The 12,866-nt window shown below is 47.5% G+C and overlaps 1 protein-coding gene across 1 annotated transcript; it reads left to right on the top strand.

The window, feature by feature from the left end:
• Positions 1–1,585: 1,585 nt before the first annotated feature.
• LOC109769111 (probable protein S-acyltransferase 7) lies at positions 1,586–7,214 on the top strand. The gene is made up of 5 exons (XM_020327849.4): positions 1,586–2,056; positions 4,008–4,190; positions 5,593–5,892; positions 6,009–6,242; positions 6,331–7,214. Exons 1-5 carry the CDS (start codon positions 1,973–1,975, stop codon positions 6,853–6,855), a joined length of 1,326 nt encoding a protein of 441 aa, XP_020183438.1. The 5' UTR covers positions 1,586–1,972; the 3' UTR covers positions 6,856–7,214.
• The last annotated feature ends 5,652 nt before the right edge of the window (positions 7,215–12,866 follow it).

The following is a 12,866-nucleotide window of genomic DNA, read 5'->3' as shown; positions in this document are numbered from 1 at the left end:
GCTGCACAGGCAGCCGCACACCCCCCGCGCCGGCACTGCCTGCGCCGGCACAACCCGACATGACGGCGCTCTGGAACACGGCGTTCGCCTGGGCCAGGCCGGCGCCGACGCTCATCGACCTCACGGACCCTGAGGACGACGACGACGACGCCTAGGGCAGCGCGCCGCCTCGTAGTTTAGGCTGTTTTTTTTAAATGCAAATGTGGACGCGTGGACTCTCGCCAGCCTTCGTGGCCGGCTTTAATGTTTAATTAATGTTGTTTCTCTTTTTTAATATGCATGCGTTCATATTTTTTTCTAGCGCCGTCAAAATGGGTTCAGGCCAGCGTTGGGCGCACGCGGCGACCCAAATGCGGAAGCGGACATCCGTGTTCGTCTGACCGACCCAAACGGCAAAAAGCGGACAAAATCATCGTCCGTTTGGGTCGGCCCGTTAGAGTTGCTCTTATGGTCTTCGTGCTGTTTTCACCCCCTCCTCGTTGAACTACTTCTTTACATGCAGTATGTTTACTACTTGTACGACTTTGCATTTTATACTGTACGACTTATACCGCTCCATTTCCTCGCAGTTGGATCATAGACTGGATCTAGTCTACTGTTGTCAGCGACGCCCTTGCCAATGGTCGCTTGTTTGCTGCCCAAGACTGTAAAATGACGGGCGAATGATACGGATAGGAAATTCCCGCATCATTTCTAGTCGAGTCACACCGATTTTTTTTATCTCTTTAGTTTTGAAAACTTTAGGGCAGCGTGTCTCCACAAGAACATGAAACAATGAATTGATAATTCTATTTATGTGACCCCACACCATATGAATTCAATTTGGACAAGGCTAGGGCGCGTCTCTGCTACATCGCTACTCCCTCCTCCTCCCTTCTTTGGACACCTCCACCCATTCTTCTCGTCTTCCTCTTCTCCCCCTCCTGGTGACCACCATTGTTAAGATCCGAATGTCTACTAATACCGAAGGTTCAACGATGCTTTCATTCAAGCTCGAGGGACGCCATTACCCACGCGGCACTGACGAATCTGTGTCGTTTCCCTCAAACATGCCAATTATGAATATCGTTTCACCCGCCCTACACCCATGCATCGGATTGTTGGTGCGAGATCCGCCCGTCCCCCCTCCTCGTACATCTTCCTCCCCACCGACCGTCCGCTCGGAAGACAAGGAGGGTGAACATTCAACCACCACATCTGTTCCGCAAAAAGAAAAAAAAACCACTACATTTCATTTCCCTCTTTTCTTCACGATGATTGCTTAGCAAACCGTGAAATTCTCCGATCACCAACCTAGGCACGGCCGGGTCAAATCAAGTGACGGCATCAATGCGGTGGATCGATCGATCGCTCATCGGCCGCTCACCCACTCGTCGTCCCCGCGGCAGCAGTACCGCTCCCACCATCAGCAGCTTAACAACGAGTCAGTCCTCCACAACAGAAAAAGTCAGATAAATCCTCCCCCACCACCATCATCACAGCCTTCAAACCCCACCCCATCGGTCTCCCAACGGCCCCCGCCCCTGTCGCTGCCACGCGGGCCCCACCGCGCGACTAACCAGGCCGCGCGGCTGGCGCTGGCGACGCTGCTAGGCGCACGCCGGCCTGTCCCCCCAGCGCGCGTACACATCTCGCGAGTAGTCGCGCTCGACTATTCGTCCCCCCCACCCCCCCTCCCTCTCCCCTGATTGCCTCGCCATTTCGCCTCTCGTCTTCGCATCGCGCGCCCCGCCGCCGCCGCCGCCTCCTCCTCCCCCCACGCCCGTCCAGCGCGGCGCGGCCGCGTTGGGTCCTGGCGCGAGTCCGTGCGGCCAGATCTTGGGCGGGGTTTACTGCGCGTACCGTCGTAGAGGAGGAGGAGGCGGCGGGGGTGGTTGGTGGGCGGGGCCAGCTGGCCTAGCGGTTCCTAGTCGCCGGAGTCGCAGCAGGAGGAGGAGAACTCATCACCGTCGTCTCGCGGGTGGCGGCGGGGATGTACGTGCCGCAGTCGTCCCGCGGCGGGGGCGGCTCCGCCGGGGAGCAGCCTAGGGTTTACCAAGTCTGGCGGGGAAGCAACGTAAGCGCTCCCTCCTCCCTCTCCCTCTCCCTCGATTCGGTGCCGTGCGCAGCGGATCTGGATCTGGTCGTGCTCGTGCGCGCCATGATTGCCTGCCTGCCTAGGGGTTTGCGTGCCTTTTTTGGGCGTCGATTCCGTTCGGCTGGGTGGGGAATCAGATGCTCAGCTGGCGCGGTGCGGTGTCCTTTGTTCACATGACTGGAATTCGTGCCTTGCTAGGTTTGGAATGCGCGGGTAGTTTGTTTACTGGACGGCGTCAAGGTGTGCTGCGTTGAACCAAAAGCGTCGTGGTCTAGTCGTTTTTACTTTGTTAGCTGGAAAATATGGATGGCTCCGGTTGATTTAAGTAGCACCTGGTAGCGTCTTGTGGCTGTTGGGCTGCCACTTATGGAATGTTTGTTGGTTGGCATCCTGGATATGTATACTACGTGCAGTGTAAAGAGTTGTTACATTTTCTGATGGTGTCGTGTGCTTGGTTCACCTGATTGGGATTTGTGCTTGGGCAGTATACTGGATGGCAACAAGATGTGCTACGTTGAACCGAGCGTTGCGGTGTAGTCGTTTTTACTTGTTAGCTGGAAATATGGCTCCGATTGTGATATAAATAGTAACTGTTAGTATGTTGTAGCTGTACCTCTTATGGAATGTTGTTCGGCATCTTGGATGTGTGTACTACATGCAGTGTCAATAGTTCTTATGTTTTCAGCGTTTTTATCAAGATGCCTGGGAAGTACTAGTTTGCATGATGCCAATACTTTTGTTGGAAATGTTCAACTTCTTTATGGACTTGGCTTTGTTCTGGTCTGATATGTATGCATCATGATTTGTCTTTAGCAAGTAGGAAAGGCGTGTGCTACTACCGGACATTATTTTGAGTACATTTGGCATAAGAGCTTTATGTTTGTAGTGCATGGTCATGCTTGGCGGGGAAATACCAATTTACGTGGGATCACAAACTGCCTTTTGATGCACTTGACGTAGTATGGCATATTGCTAGTAGTAAATATCACCTTATCTGCAAATAAGAGGCACCCGTGCAGCACTGCCCTGCACGTGTAATGTGCAGCACCAATTCTTCTCTCACACGTGTACCAATAAATATATGGGTCATTCATCTAGTTCTAATATCACCTTATATGCAAAGAAGAAGCACCTGTTCGTGCAGCGCCCCCGCACGTGTAATGTGCAGCCCCATTTCTGCTCTCACATGTGTACTGCCAATAAAACAGTGCCCCCACACGTGTAATGTGCAGCCCATTTCTACTCTCACACGTGTACTGCCAATAAATATATGTGTCATCCATCTAGTGGTAAATATCACCTTATCTTCAAGAAGAGGCATCCATGCAGCTCCCCCCTGCACGTGTAATGTGCAGCCCCAATTCTGCTCTCACACGTTTACTGCTAATAAATTAACTTGTCATCCATCTACGAAACAAGGTCTATGGAGGCATTCTTTCAGGGAGAGTCTGCTTGGGCGGTAGCAGTTCTGCATTTTGTAAATTTTATTAGATAGAATTGTAGAAATTTCCTTCCATTTATAACCAGTTAGAGATCTTACCAAGTTACTAATCCTTGGTAAATGTTTTCTTAACCGCCCTCATGGTAACAGCGCACATGCCCAGGCATGATAGTGTCTGCGCGAGTGCTGTTTCGGAACCCCGTATCCACAGCCACTCAAGTATATGTTAGCATATCTCTTTAGTTTCGAGTAATTGTTCACTATCTAGAGCTTTTAGTTTTCTATTGGCTTCTGTTTTCCATTAATCTTTATCTTAATGTGCTGAGAGGATATTTGTGTTCCTTAGCGACTAAGGGGCTAAATTATTGCAAACAACATCATTTTTCATAGAATACATGTTATTTTGAGTTTACTACTTTTGTATTTGCAATTGTCGCTTTTGCTTTCATCAATTGGTCTTTGTTGACGACAGTTTGAATGTTCTTTCAGGAGTTTCTCTTGCAAGGGCGGTTCATATTTGGACCTGATGTGAGATCCTTGTTTCTCACTATATTCCTCATCCTTGCACCAGTGTTGGTCTTCTGTATATTTGTTGCCAGACATCTGATGAATGATTTTCCTGATCACTGGGGGATTTCAGTTATGGTTGTAGCGGTTGTCTTCACAGTATATGTAAGTGTTGTTATTACTTCACTTCTGTTTTGCTCTGATCATTTTAGAACAACTTAACCAGCTGGTCTGGAGTTGTGTAATTTCTTTTGACAGTTACACTATGCTCCCTTTCATGCTAATTGAAGTTTCTCTGCATACATAATTATTCATTGGACAGTGACAAATTATCATACACAGAGGGTCCCCAACTTCCCTACCTTGCTTTGGTTGCTAAAACATTGTTAATTCCAATATTATTTTAGATAAATTTCTTGCACCAATCTGTCAGAAGTGACCCTCGATTGAATGTGATGATAAGAGCGCCTAGAAATGCACGATGGTACTATTACACCTTACATATTTGATAATGAGTATTTTCAGAGTAGAGTGGTTCCTTGTGTCCGCCATCTCCACCCCATTTTCTATTGCACTATTTTTCAGCTCAGCATCTCTTGGTGTTGTGTTCCATGTTTTTTGAAATTCCAGCAATGATCCTCTTTTGTCTTGTGCCAGGCAATGACCTACAAATAGTGTTGGGATGGATGGCCAAATGGCACCTCCCTTTTCTGGAAAATGGTGATTGGGGAAGCCACACCATGTACCATGAGTGGACCTCTTTGGTTTGCAGGATAAAAGCACATGAATAGGATATCATGACATGTGAAGATGTGGAACCCTACACGTCGATAGAGAACACAAAAATCAGTAATAGAAGTTGTTTAGTTGCACCACAGGAAAAAACACAGGAATTTTCTCTAGATAGTGAGTGGATGTTACAGTTTGTCATAGACACAGGGAATTTCCCAAGAGGTCTAACAGCTAGCTTGGGTTCCTAGGAATTGTAGTGTAGAAAAGCAATCAAAAAGAATTTTGAAGGGTTCATTCGTTTGAACTCCGTAGGAAAAATCTCTTCTGGATTGGAATCCTACAACATTCTTTTGAAATTCCTTTGAACCATTTCTCTAATTTTAAAATCAAACAATTCAGATTAGCTGCAATTCTTTCTATCTTGTTGATTTTCTGCTCAGATCAAGGTTGATCAGAAGGATTAGTTCATTTTACCTGAACTAGCTGAGCTCAGAACTTAAATTCTTTTAGCGTTTCCCTTGATGATTAGCTGCAGTCAGGATATTTTTAGCAGTAGTCTTATTTGGGAATGCCTGTGAAACATTTTGTGTGACCTTTCAAAGGCGATGCTTGTCACTTGACCTTTTTTATGGATCGTTTTAATTGAAGGAAATACATTATTTGAGAAAAGGTTTGTCATTTCTAATCCAATAATCATTAAGATGACATGGTAGGCGGGTGGATGCGGTTGATATGGAAGTTAAAAATTGATGATTCTGTTCTTACCTCAGTTCATATCAATATGCACTGTTGTAGAGTTCACACTTGTCTGAACCTCATTCCTTTCATTTTCCAGGATTTGACGCTGCTGCTTCTTACCTCTGGTAGAGATCCTGGTATAGTACCTCGTAACATGCACCCCCCTGAACCTGAATCCCTTGATGGGAACAATGATACTGGAAATGGTCAGACTCCACAACAATTGCGCTTACCACGGACAAAGGATGTTTATGTAAATGGAGTTGTTGTAAAGGTCAAGTACTGTGACACCTGCATGCTGTATCGGCCACCTCGTTGCTCTCACTGTTCTATCTGTAACAACTGTGTGGAGCGTTTTGATCATCACTGTCCTTGGGTTGGTCAATGCATAGGACTGGTAAGTATCTTAAGGCCTCACAGTCTAATATTTTATTGTTATCCGAATGTGCACGGTGACTCTCTATTGTTACTATTAATCACTGATCGCGCTAACTACCAGCTTTTCTGCTACAGCGTAATTATCGCTTCTTCTATATGTTTGTCTTCTCGACCACATTGCTCTGCCTCTACGTATTTGGGTTCTGCTGGGTGTACATAATTAAGATCAGAGATGCAGAAGGTTCATCGATTTGGAGGGCAATGTTGAAGACACCTGCCTCAATGGTTCTGATCATCTACTGTTTTATTTGTGTGTGGTTTGTTGGTGGTCTTTCTGTCTTCCATTTCTACCTGATGAGCACCAACCAGGTTGCTTCCCTTTCCTCTGTTTTAAAACTTTTGATATTTAAAGCATTTTGTCGCAACTTGGTAATCATCCAATCTTTCACCTTTGCAGACTACCTACGAGAACTTCAGGTATCGGTACGACCGGCGGGCTAACCCGTATAACGTAGGTGTGGTGAACAACTTTCTGGAGATCTTCTGCACTGCTGTCCCCGCTTCCAAGAACAATTTCCGAGCTAGGGTCCCAGTAGAGCAAGGTTTACAGCAATCACGCCCACCAACCAGGGGTTTCATGAGCCCAAACATGGGCAAACCTGTTGGAGACCTTGAATTGGGCAGGAAGCCAGTATCATGGGACGAACCTCGGTCAGGAGCTGATATAAGAGATTTAGAAGTTGGGGGCATGTTGGATGAGAAAGAGGGCAGAATAACCCATGCGTCACCGGATCTCAGCAGAGAAGCCCTTCCAGTTGAGCTCATGGAAGGTAGGGCTGGCATGCATTCGAGACGATCAAGCTGGGGTCACAGAAGTGGGACCTCAGAGTCGATGGACAGCATCGCCGTGCAGATGGGAGGTGGAGAAACTAACTGGGGCTCGGTCAGCAGTGGCCACGGCACAACCAGTGGAACTCACTAGCAAACCGCACGCCGCTTTCTGACGCCGCACTAGGTCTGATCTCAACAAGGAACGACCCTGTCTGATCTCCAAAATGAAGAACCGGCCTTTCTGAGTATCCTGTGAGCTTGTGCCTTTCACCTAGGATATAGATATGCCAATGCTTTCTTACCTGTGTCTGTTTCATCTTGAAGGGCATCATTCCTTTTGATGTGCTTCTCATTTGGTGTTTTAAGTAAGCAAAAAAAAATCAGAAGAGATTAAACTCCTGCTGCGTGGCTTGGATTGTCTTATCTGTGTGTATATATTTATTATTGGAACAGTCTGTAAGAAAGTGTGCTCTGTATGATTTGCTGCTTGTAATATTCTTAGCTGTGAAATCATGTTTTATAAATGTACTACTCCCTCCGTTCCAAATTACTCGTCGTGGTTTTAGTTCAAATCACGACGAGTAATTTGGAACGGAGGGAGTACTACTTACCAGGGTTGTTATCAGCCAGTTAAGGGTTGTGATTTGTGAGGCATGGCTGTCTAGTTGACAAGTTGTAACTCCCTACAGACTCGAGGCTAGTTCCTTGGAACTATGTATTCTACCAATAGCTTACATATGGGTGCAGGGGCATAAGCGCCAGGTGGGCGTCCAAACTATATTTTAGAATCTGGAAGTCTCGCTCTCATTGCTCCTTCATTCGCCGAGGGGGTTCAACTGGGCAGAGACATTCCACAGCATCGCCGCATAAGAAAGGAGACGTTCCACAGCTCATCCAGCTTTCCAGCGGTGCTACTTCTCATGGCGTGGGTTGGCACTTTCCTGCTCCTCTGGCATGACTTTTTGCTAGTTGCACCCATGGAACTCTGGTAGCAGTGCGCTGCTGACTGAATTTGGCGACCATTTCCCGTGTTATTTTCCCCTTTTGAATAGGATTTCCGGTGTGTTTGAGTTCTTATTTTATAATAGGATAGGAATTTCCAGCTTCTCTTGCCGCTGTTTCTTTCTTTGTCATTTCATGGTACTCAGCTCAGTTCTTATTACTACTTACTATTCTGTAGCTCAGCCACACCACACCACCCAATGAAAATGACAGCCGTTTCTTACTTATCTCTACTCCTATAAAAATCTGAATTGGTGATGATGGTGTGCATGCCATCTTGCGTTTTGGATCGTCGGATCTACATCTAACGCATAGCACAAAGCAATATATGCAATTTTACAAAAAGACGCCCGCTTCACGTCACATATTTGCAGGTAGCCCCTCCATGTTCCATCTCTCCCGTTAAGCCCTGGCTGCCCCCAACTCATCCAAATCCGCTCGAGCACTCCTCCCCTCCCCGTGCTACAGTCGACGAGAGAGGCGAAAAGAGTGGTTCCAGTCCCTAGCGCCGCCGCGGGCGAGCTCGTCCGTTCTCTACCCCTTCGTCCGTCGGCCCGGCGGCGGGAGGGTGGGGAAACCACGGTGCTCTGCCTGGGGTGTGTATATATTTGGGGCTTCGTGTTCCGGCGGTGACGTTTTGGTGGCTGCGGTGTCGGCGTGTGGAATAATCGTCCCCATGCTCCCAGCTCTACTACGATGGCATCATTGGCGGTGCCGACGAGGAGCTCGTGGGGTACCGGGGTATGGTTGATCAGGCGGTGGCGCCAACCATGCCGATGGCCTTTTGTCCTCTGGTTCCAGCCGTTTCGTCAATGTCTTGCTCCGTTGCCGAGGAGGGGACCTGAAGGTTCTTGTTTAGGAGCGTTGCAGCCGGTGGGTGCTACCTGGGTAGCGACGGCGATGTTTGGGGGTTGCTGGTGGTCCAAGTTTGAGTTATGTGGTTGGAAGGCGTCGGATCTGGCGTTCTACCTCGGCTGCTTCGACGGCGAGCGGCGGATCTGGGACTTGGAGGGCACGGGGATGATCCCCGGCCTACGAGCCACGGCAACAACGGCTCCGCCGCTGGCAGGCCTCTTCTTCGGCTCACAAAGCATGTCCATGCGATGTTGCTCCTTCCAGTCTAGCAATGGCGACCGGTGCTGCTGGAGTAGGCAGAGAACATTGAGAACTTCGTTGTAATTTCTTTGTTATTGGGGTGTTTTCTGCAATTGTTCTTGGACAGCTGGTCTCTCCGGAGTTTTCTGGGTGTTTCCGCGTGTTGGCCTTGTAATTCTGCCATTGATTCAAGAATCCCCTTAAAAAAAGGAGTACCAAGAACCAATGCCATGCCAGTGTTCTTGATATAAAATGCTACCAGTGCGCTACCGAAAATATGAAGAAAAGGTAATGTATAAATTTGAACTACATCACCGTCGTCCAAAGTTCCAACCACCACCTTACACGTATACCGCGAGGTCAGATAAAAACAAAAACTATTGCGCGCACGATAAAACTACTCTCTCAGTTTCTAAATACAAATCTTTTTAGAGATTTCAATAAAGACTACATACAGATGTATGTAGACATATTTTAGAGTGTAAATTCATTCATTTTGCTTCGTATAATCCACATTGAAATATCTAAAAAGACTTATATTTAGGAAAGGAAGGAGTAAAACATACGGGAATTAGTTAGCATGGTAATGCCACCAGCTATGTTATTTAGTTACACGTTAGCTTCTGACACAGATAATCCCAATAGTGCACCTGCAGCTCTCTCCCTGAACTGGTATTTTCTTCCTTTTTTCGTAAAACACCTCAGATCTATCAAGAAGGATATCCAGCAGTACACAACACCCCACAAGGATCAGAAAAATACACTTGGGCCCTGAGGAACCAACCCAATACAAGCACCAACGTAGGCTGATGGCGTGCCGCCACCGCCGCCACACGGAGCCGGCGAAACCTTGTGTTAGTTCGGATGTGATCTCCATGGACGGGAAGTTGTCAGCCTCAGTCCAGAAGAACCAGCACGTCGGAGAAGCATCGAGCCGAAGAACCACCGGACTGAATCCTTCATCTCCATCGCCGGTGATGGAAAAGGAGAAAGACCTAGAGCAGATACATGCTCCTCGGCTCCATGACAATGCCGGAGCACTCACCACAACGGCGGAGCCGAAGCACAAAAGCTCTTCTTGAGGGCCCTGTAGCCATCGCGCCAACCTCGATCTAAGCAACAGACACCCAGATCCGCAACCAGCCACCACAAGATGCCATGGCCGGGGTAAATCTCGGCCCAGATTTTTCACTGGCAACGCCGCCCGCCAAAACAAAGCCACACTGCTGACATAAACTACCACGAAACCTAACAGACTAGCTAACTAAGACTAACTGTACACATATCCAGTTAGAGATTTAACCCCCTCCCTCTCACCAACGGGACCAAGGCCGCCAGAAGGGAGGAGGCTGGAGGAATCACCGGTGGAAAATGCGTCGCCTTCCTTGACGCCTTTCCTGGAACTAGAGGGGGGAGCAATATGATAACAGAACATATTTGATTGAACTGGTATTTTCACGTCGGCAACTCTATGTTGTGCTTTCAGCTACATGTTTAATTTTGCCTGATGTGTACTTATCAACAATACAACATCACTTTGATCAATGTATTTGCATCTTTTACTGTTCAGTATACTCCTGACACTTAAGTAATAATGTTTCATGACATTTTTTATGATTCCGTAGCGTAGCACGGGCATCTTACTAGTTTTTCTAGAAATGCAGAAACGGCGCTCCTTATCTTTTTCTTCTCCTGCAGGAAAAAGTTTGATGTGAAGTAGCATGACGAGAGAGGTTCAACCGACGACAAGACGAGTAATGAAATGGTTTTTCCATTGAAATGGATGAAATATCTTGATATGTTCCCCTGTCCGGCTGCAAGTAGAGCGAGCAGTAGCAGTAGGTGAAGTGGAAGGTCCACCGCCCTCTTGATCATGCACAAGGACGCCGGATCGAGTGACACTCATGGCATGCTCACTCGGCCGCGCACATCTTCCTAGTACCACTAGCTAGCAGAGCAGACACTTGCAAAGTTGCAAGCGACGAAGCCAGTGGCCGAGCAGATCGCAGCAAGTCGCAGAGGATCCGATGCTAGAAGACACACGGCCAGCTCGTTCGTTGGAGAGTAGTAAGATGGATGGGTGGTGGCGCACATGAGGAGGAGCACCGAGCAGCGAGCACGGCGAGCCGAATGCTGGCTAGGCGTGCCGATCGGCTGCGACTTTGTGCAGATGATAATACGGGGTGGCAGAGGTGGCTACGGCTATGTCACCCGCAATGATGCCTGCGCCGTGCGCCCATGCACATGTTCCTTGGCAAGGCGCAGGCAAATTTGACAATTTAACTTGTGAACGAAATCAATTCACAAAATAATCGGTCCCAAAAAAATTCACTCGGTTGACCTTTTTAAGTGGCGCCTGATACGGAGGCGCCACACTCTACGGTGCAGTGCCTAGCTCTAGGGTGTTGCACCTCTGTCCAGCGTGCCAGCCCCGGGGCCCGCACCCAACAGTGCAACGCCTCAAGCCTAGCTCTTATGCGTTGCACTCTGACTTAGAGGCAGCCACCCGCTCTCCCTCCCCCCACCCACCCCATTCGTTCAGTTACAAGTTACAGAAGCAGTGGCGCCGACGGCTTCCTCCTCTCCCCCTCTCAACCCCTTCTCCCAAATCCTTCAGATTTGACGATTTGGTCCATGGATTTCTTCACCAATCCATCCTAAAAGGTACTCTCCTCCGACCCCCTTCTTTCTATCCATAAAATGTATGCTATTTTGAAGATTTGGGGAACCCTTATTTGATTAGATTAGAATCTTGCATGTATTTAGATACCTAATTGTAGATGATCTTTACTCGCTCCGTTCCTTGATATAAGGTGTATAGATTTTTGAAAAAAACCCAAAATATAAGGTGTATTGCATTGCACCACTCGTTTGGATAATTTTTTAGGGATTTGATTACATTTCCCTATATCAGGCAAGCTCCTCTATTTTCTCATGTCAATTAGTCAGGTGTAATCTCGCCCAAAACATGTGAAATTTTCCCTCTACGCGCGTTCTTTAATTTCCGTGCCAAAAACAATACACCCTATATTTAGGAACGGAGGGAGTATTATTTTGCAACCCTAGTTTATTTTATTTTATTGAAAGATATGCTTTGGATACATAGGTTGACATGTTATTTCTATGGAAAATATATTTGTATTGAATCTTGCATGAAGTAGGCCTAGTTTAGTTTATTTGTATTGAAATTATATTCGTATTGACAAGAATGCTGTGGATATATATGCTTTGAATCTTGCATATAGTAGGCCTACTTTAGTTTATTTGTATTGAAAAGATAATCGTGTTGACAAGAATGCTTTGTTTGAAATTGTTAGGATGATTTGGCTTCTCGATGATCATTGGGACCATCAACACCAGTCGTACGCTATGTCGGTGCAGCAGCGGGTAATAATGAAAGTGGCTGGTATTATGAATTTCGTGTTTATTTCAAACACAAATGCCCCATATGTAATTTTCTGATTTGCTTGTTTGTAGGAGCTTCAACCTCTGAAGATTCGGTCTCACGGGGTCAACCTTGGGGGGATGCGCTATGATGAGCCATACACACCGTATGTAAGGGAGACATGACTCCTCCCTTTCATTCAGTTGGTCAGCCGGTCGACATCACCCCTCAATGCTGCAGCAATCACCGCGCTTACTGATCGTTGGAGGCCGGAGACACACAGTTTCCATCTTCGGACCGGGGAGATGACCGTGACGCTCCAGGATATTGCTATGATCGCCGGTCTTCCTATCGAGGGGAATCCTCTATGTATGAGCACCGATTCTGCTGGGTGGCGCGAGCAGATGCATGCCCTTATCGGTATGGTTCCTCAGGAGCCTCGGGAACCAGAAGCAGAAGACAAGAAGAAGGAAAGAGTCGCAGCCGGTGCTCCTTTCACCTTGATTGCATGGAACTTGGGTACTTGCCCCGAGGATGCTAATGAGGATGAGGTCAAGACTTATGCTCGTGTCTACATGTGGCACGTTATATCCAGGACTATGTTTGCTGATGGCACATGCAAGAATGCTCCATGGATGTGGCTGAAGGCGTTGACCGTCTTCGATAGCAAATGGAGTTGG

The sequence above is a fragment of the Aegilops tauschii genome, chromosome 5 (genome assembly GCF_002575655.3).
Source record: "Aegilops tauschii subsp. strangulata cultivar AL8/78 chromosome 5, Aet v6.0, whole genome shotgun sequence".
NCBI lineage: Eukaryota > Viridiplantae > Streptophyta > Magnoliopsida > Poales > Poaceae > Aegilops > Aegilops tauschii.
The sequence above is the reverse complement of the archived record's forward strand: the minus strand, read 5'-3'. Positions and strand labels throughout refer to the sequence as shown.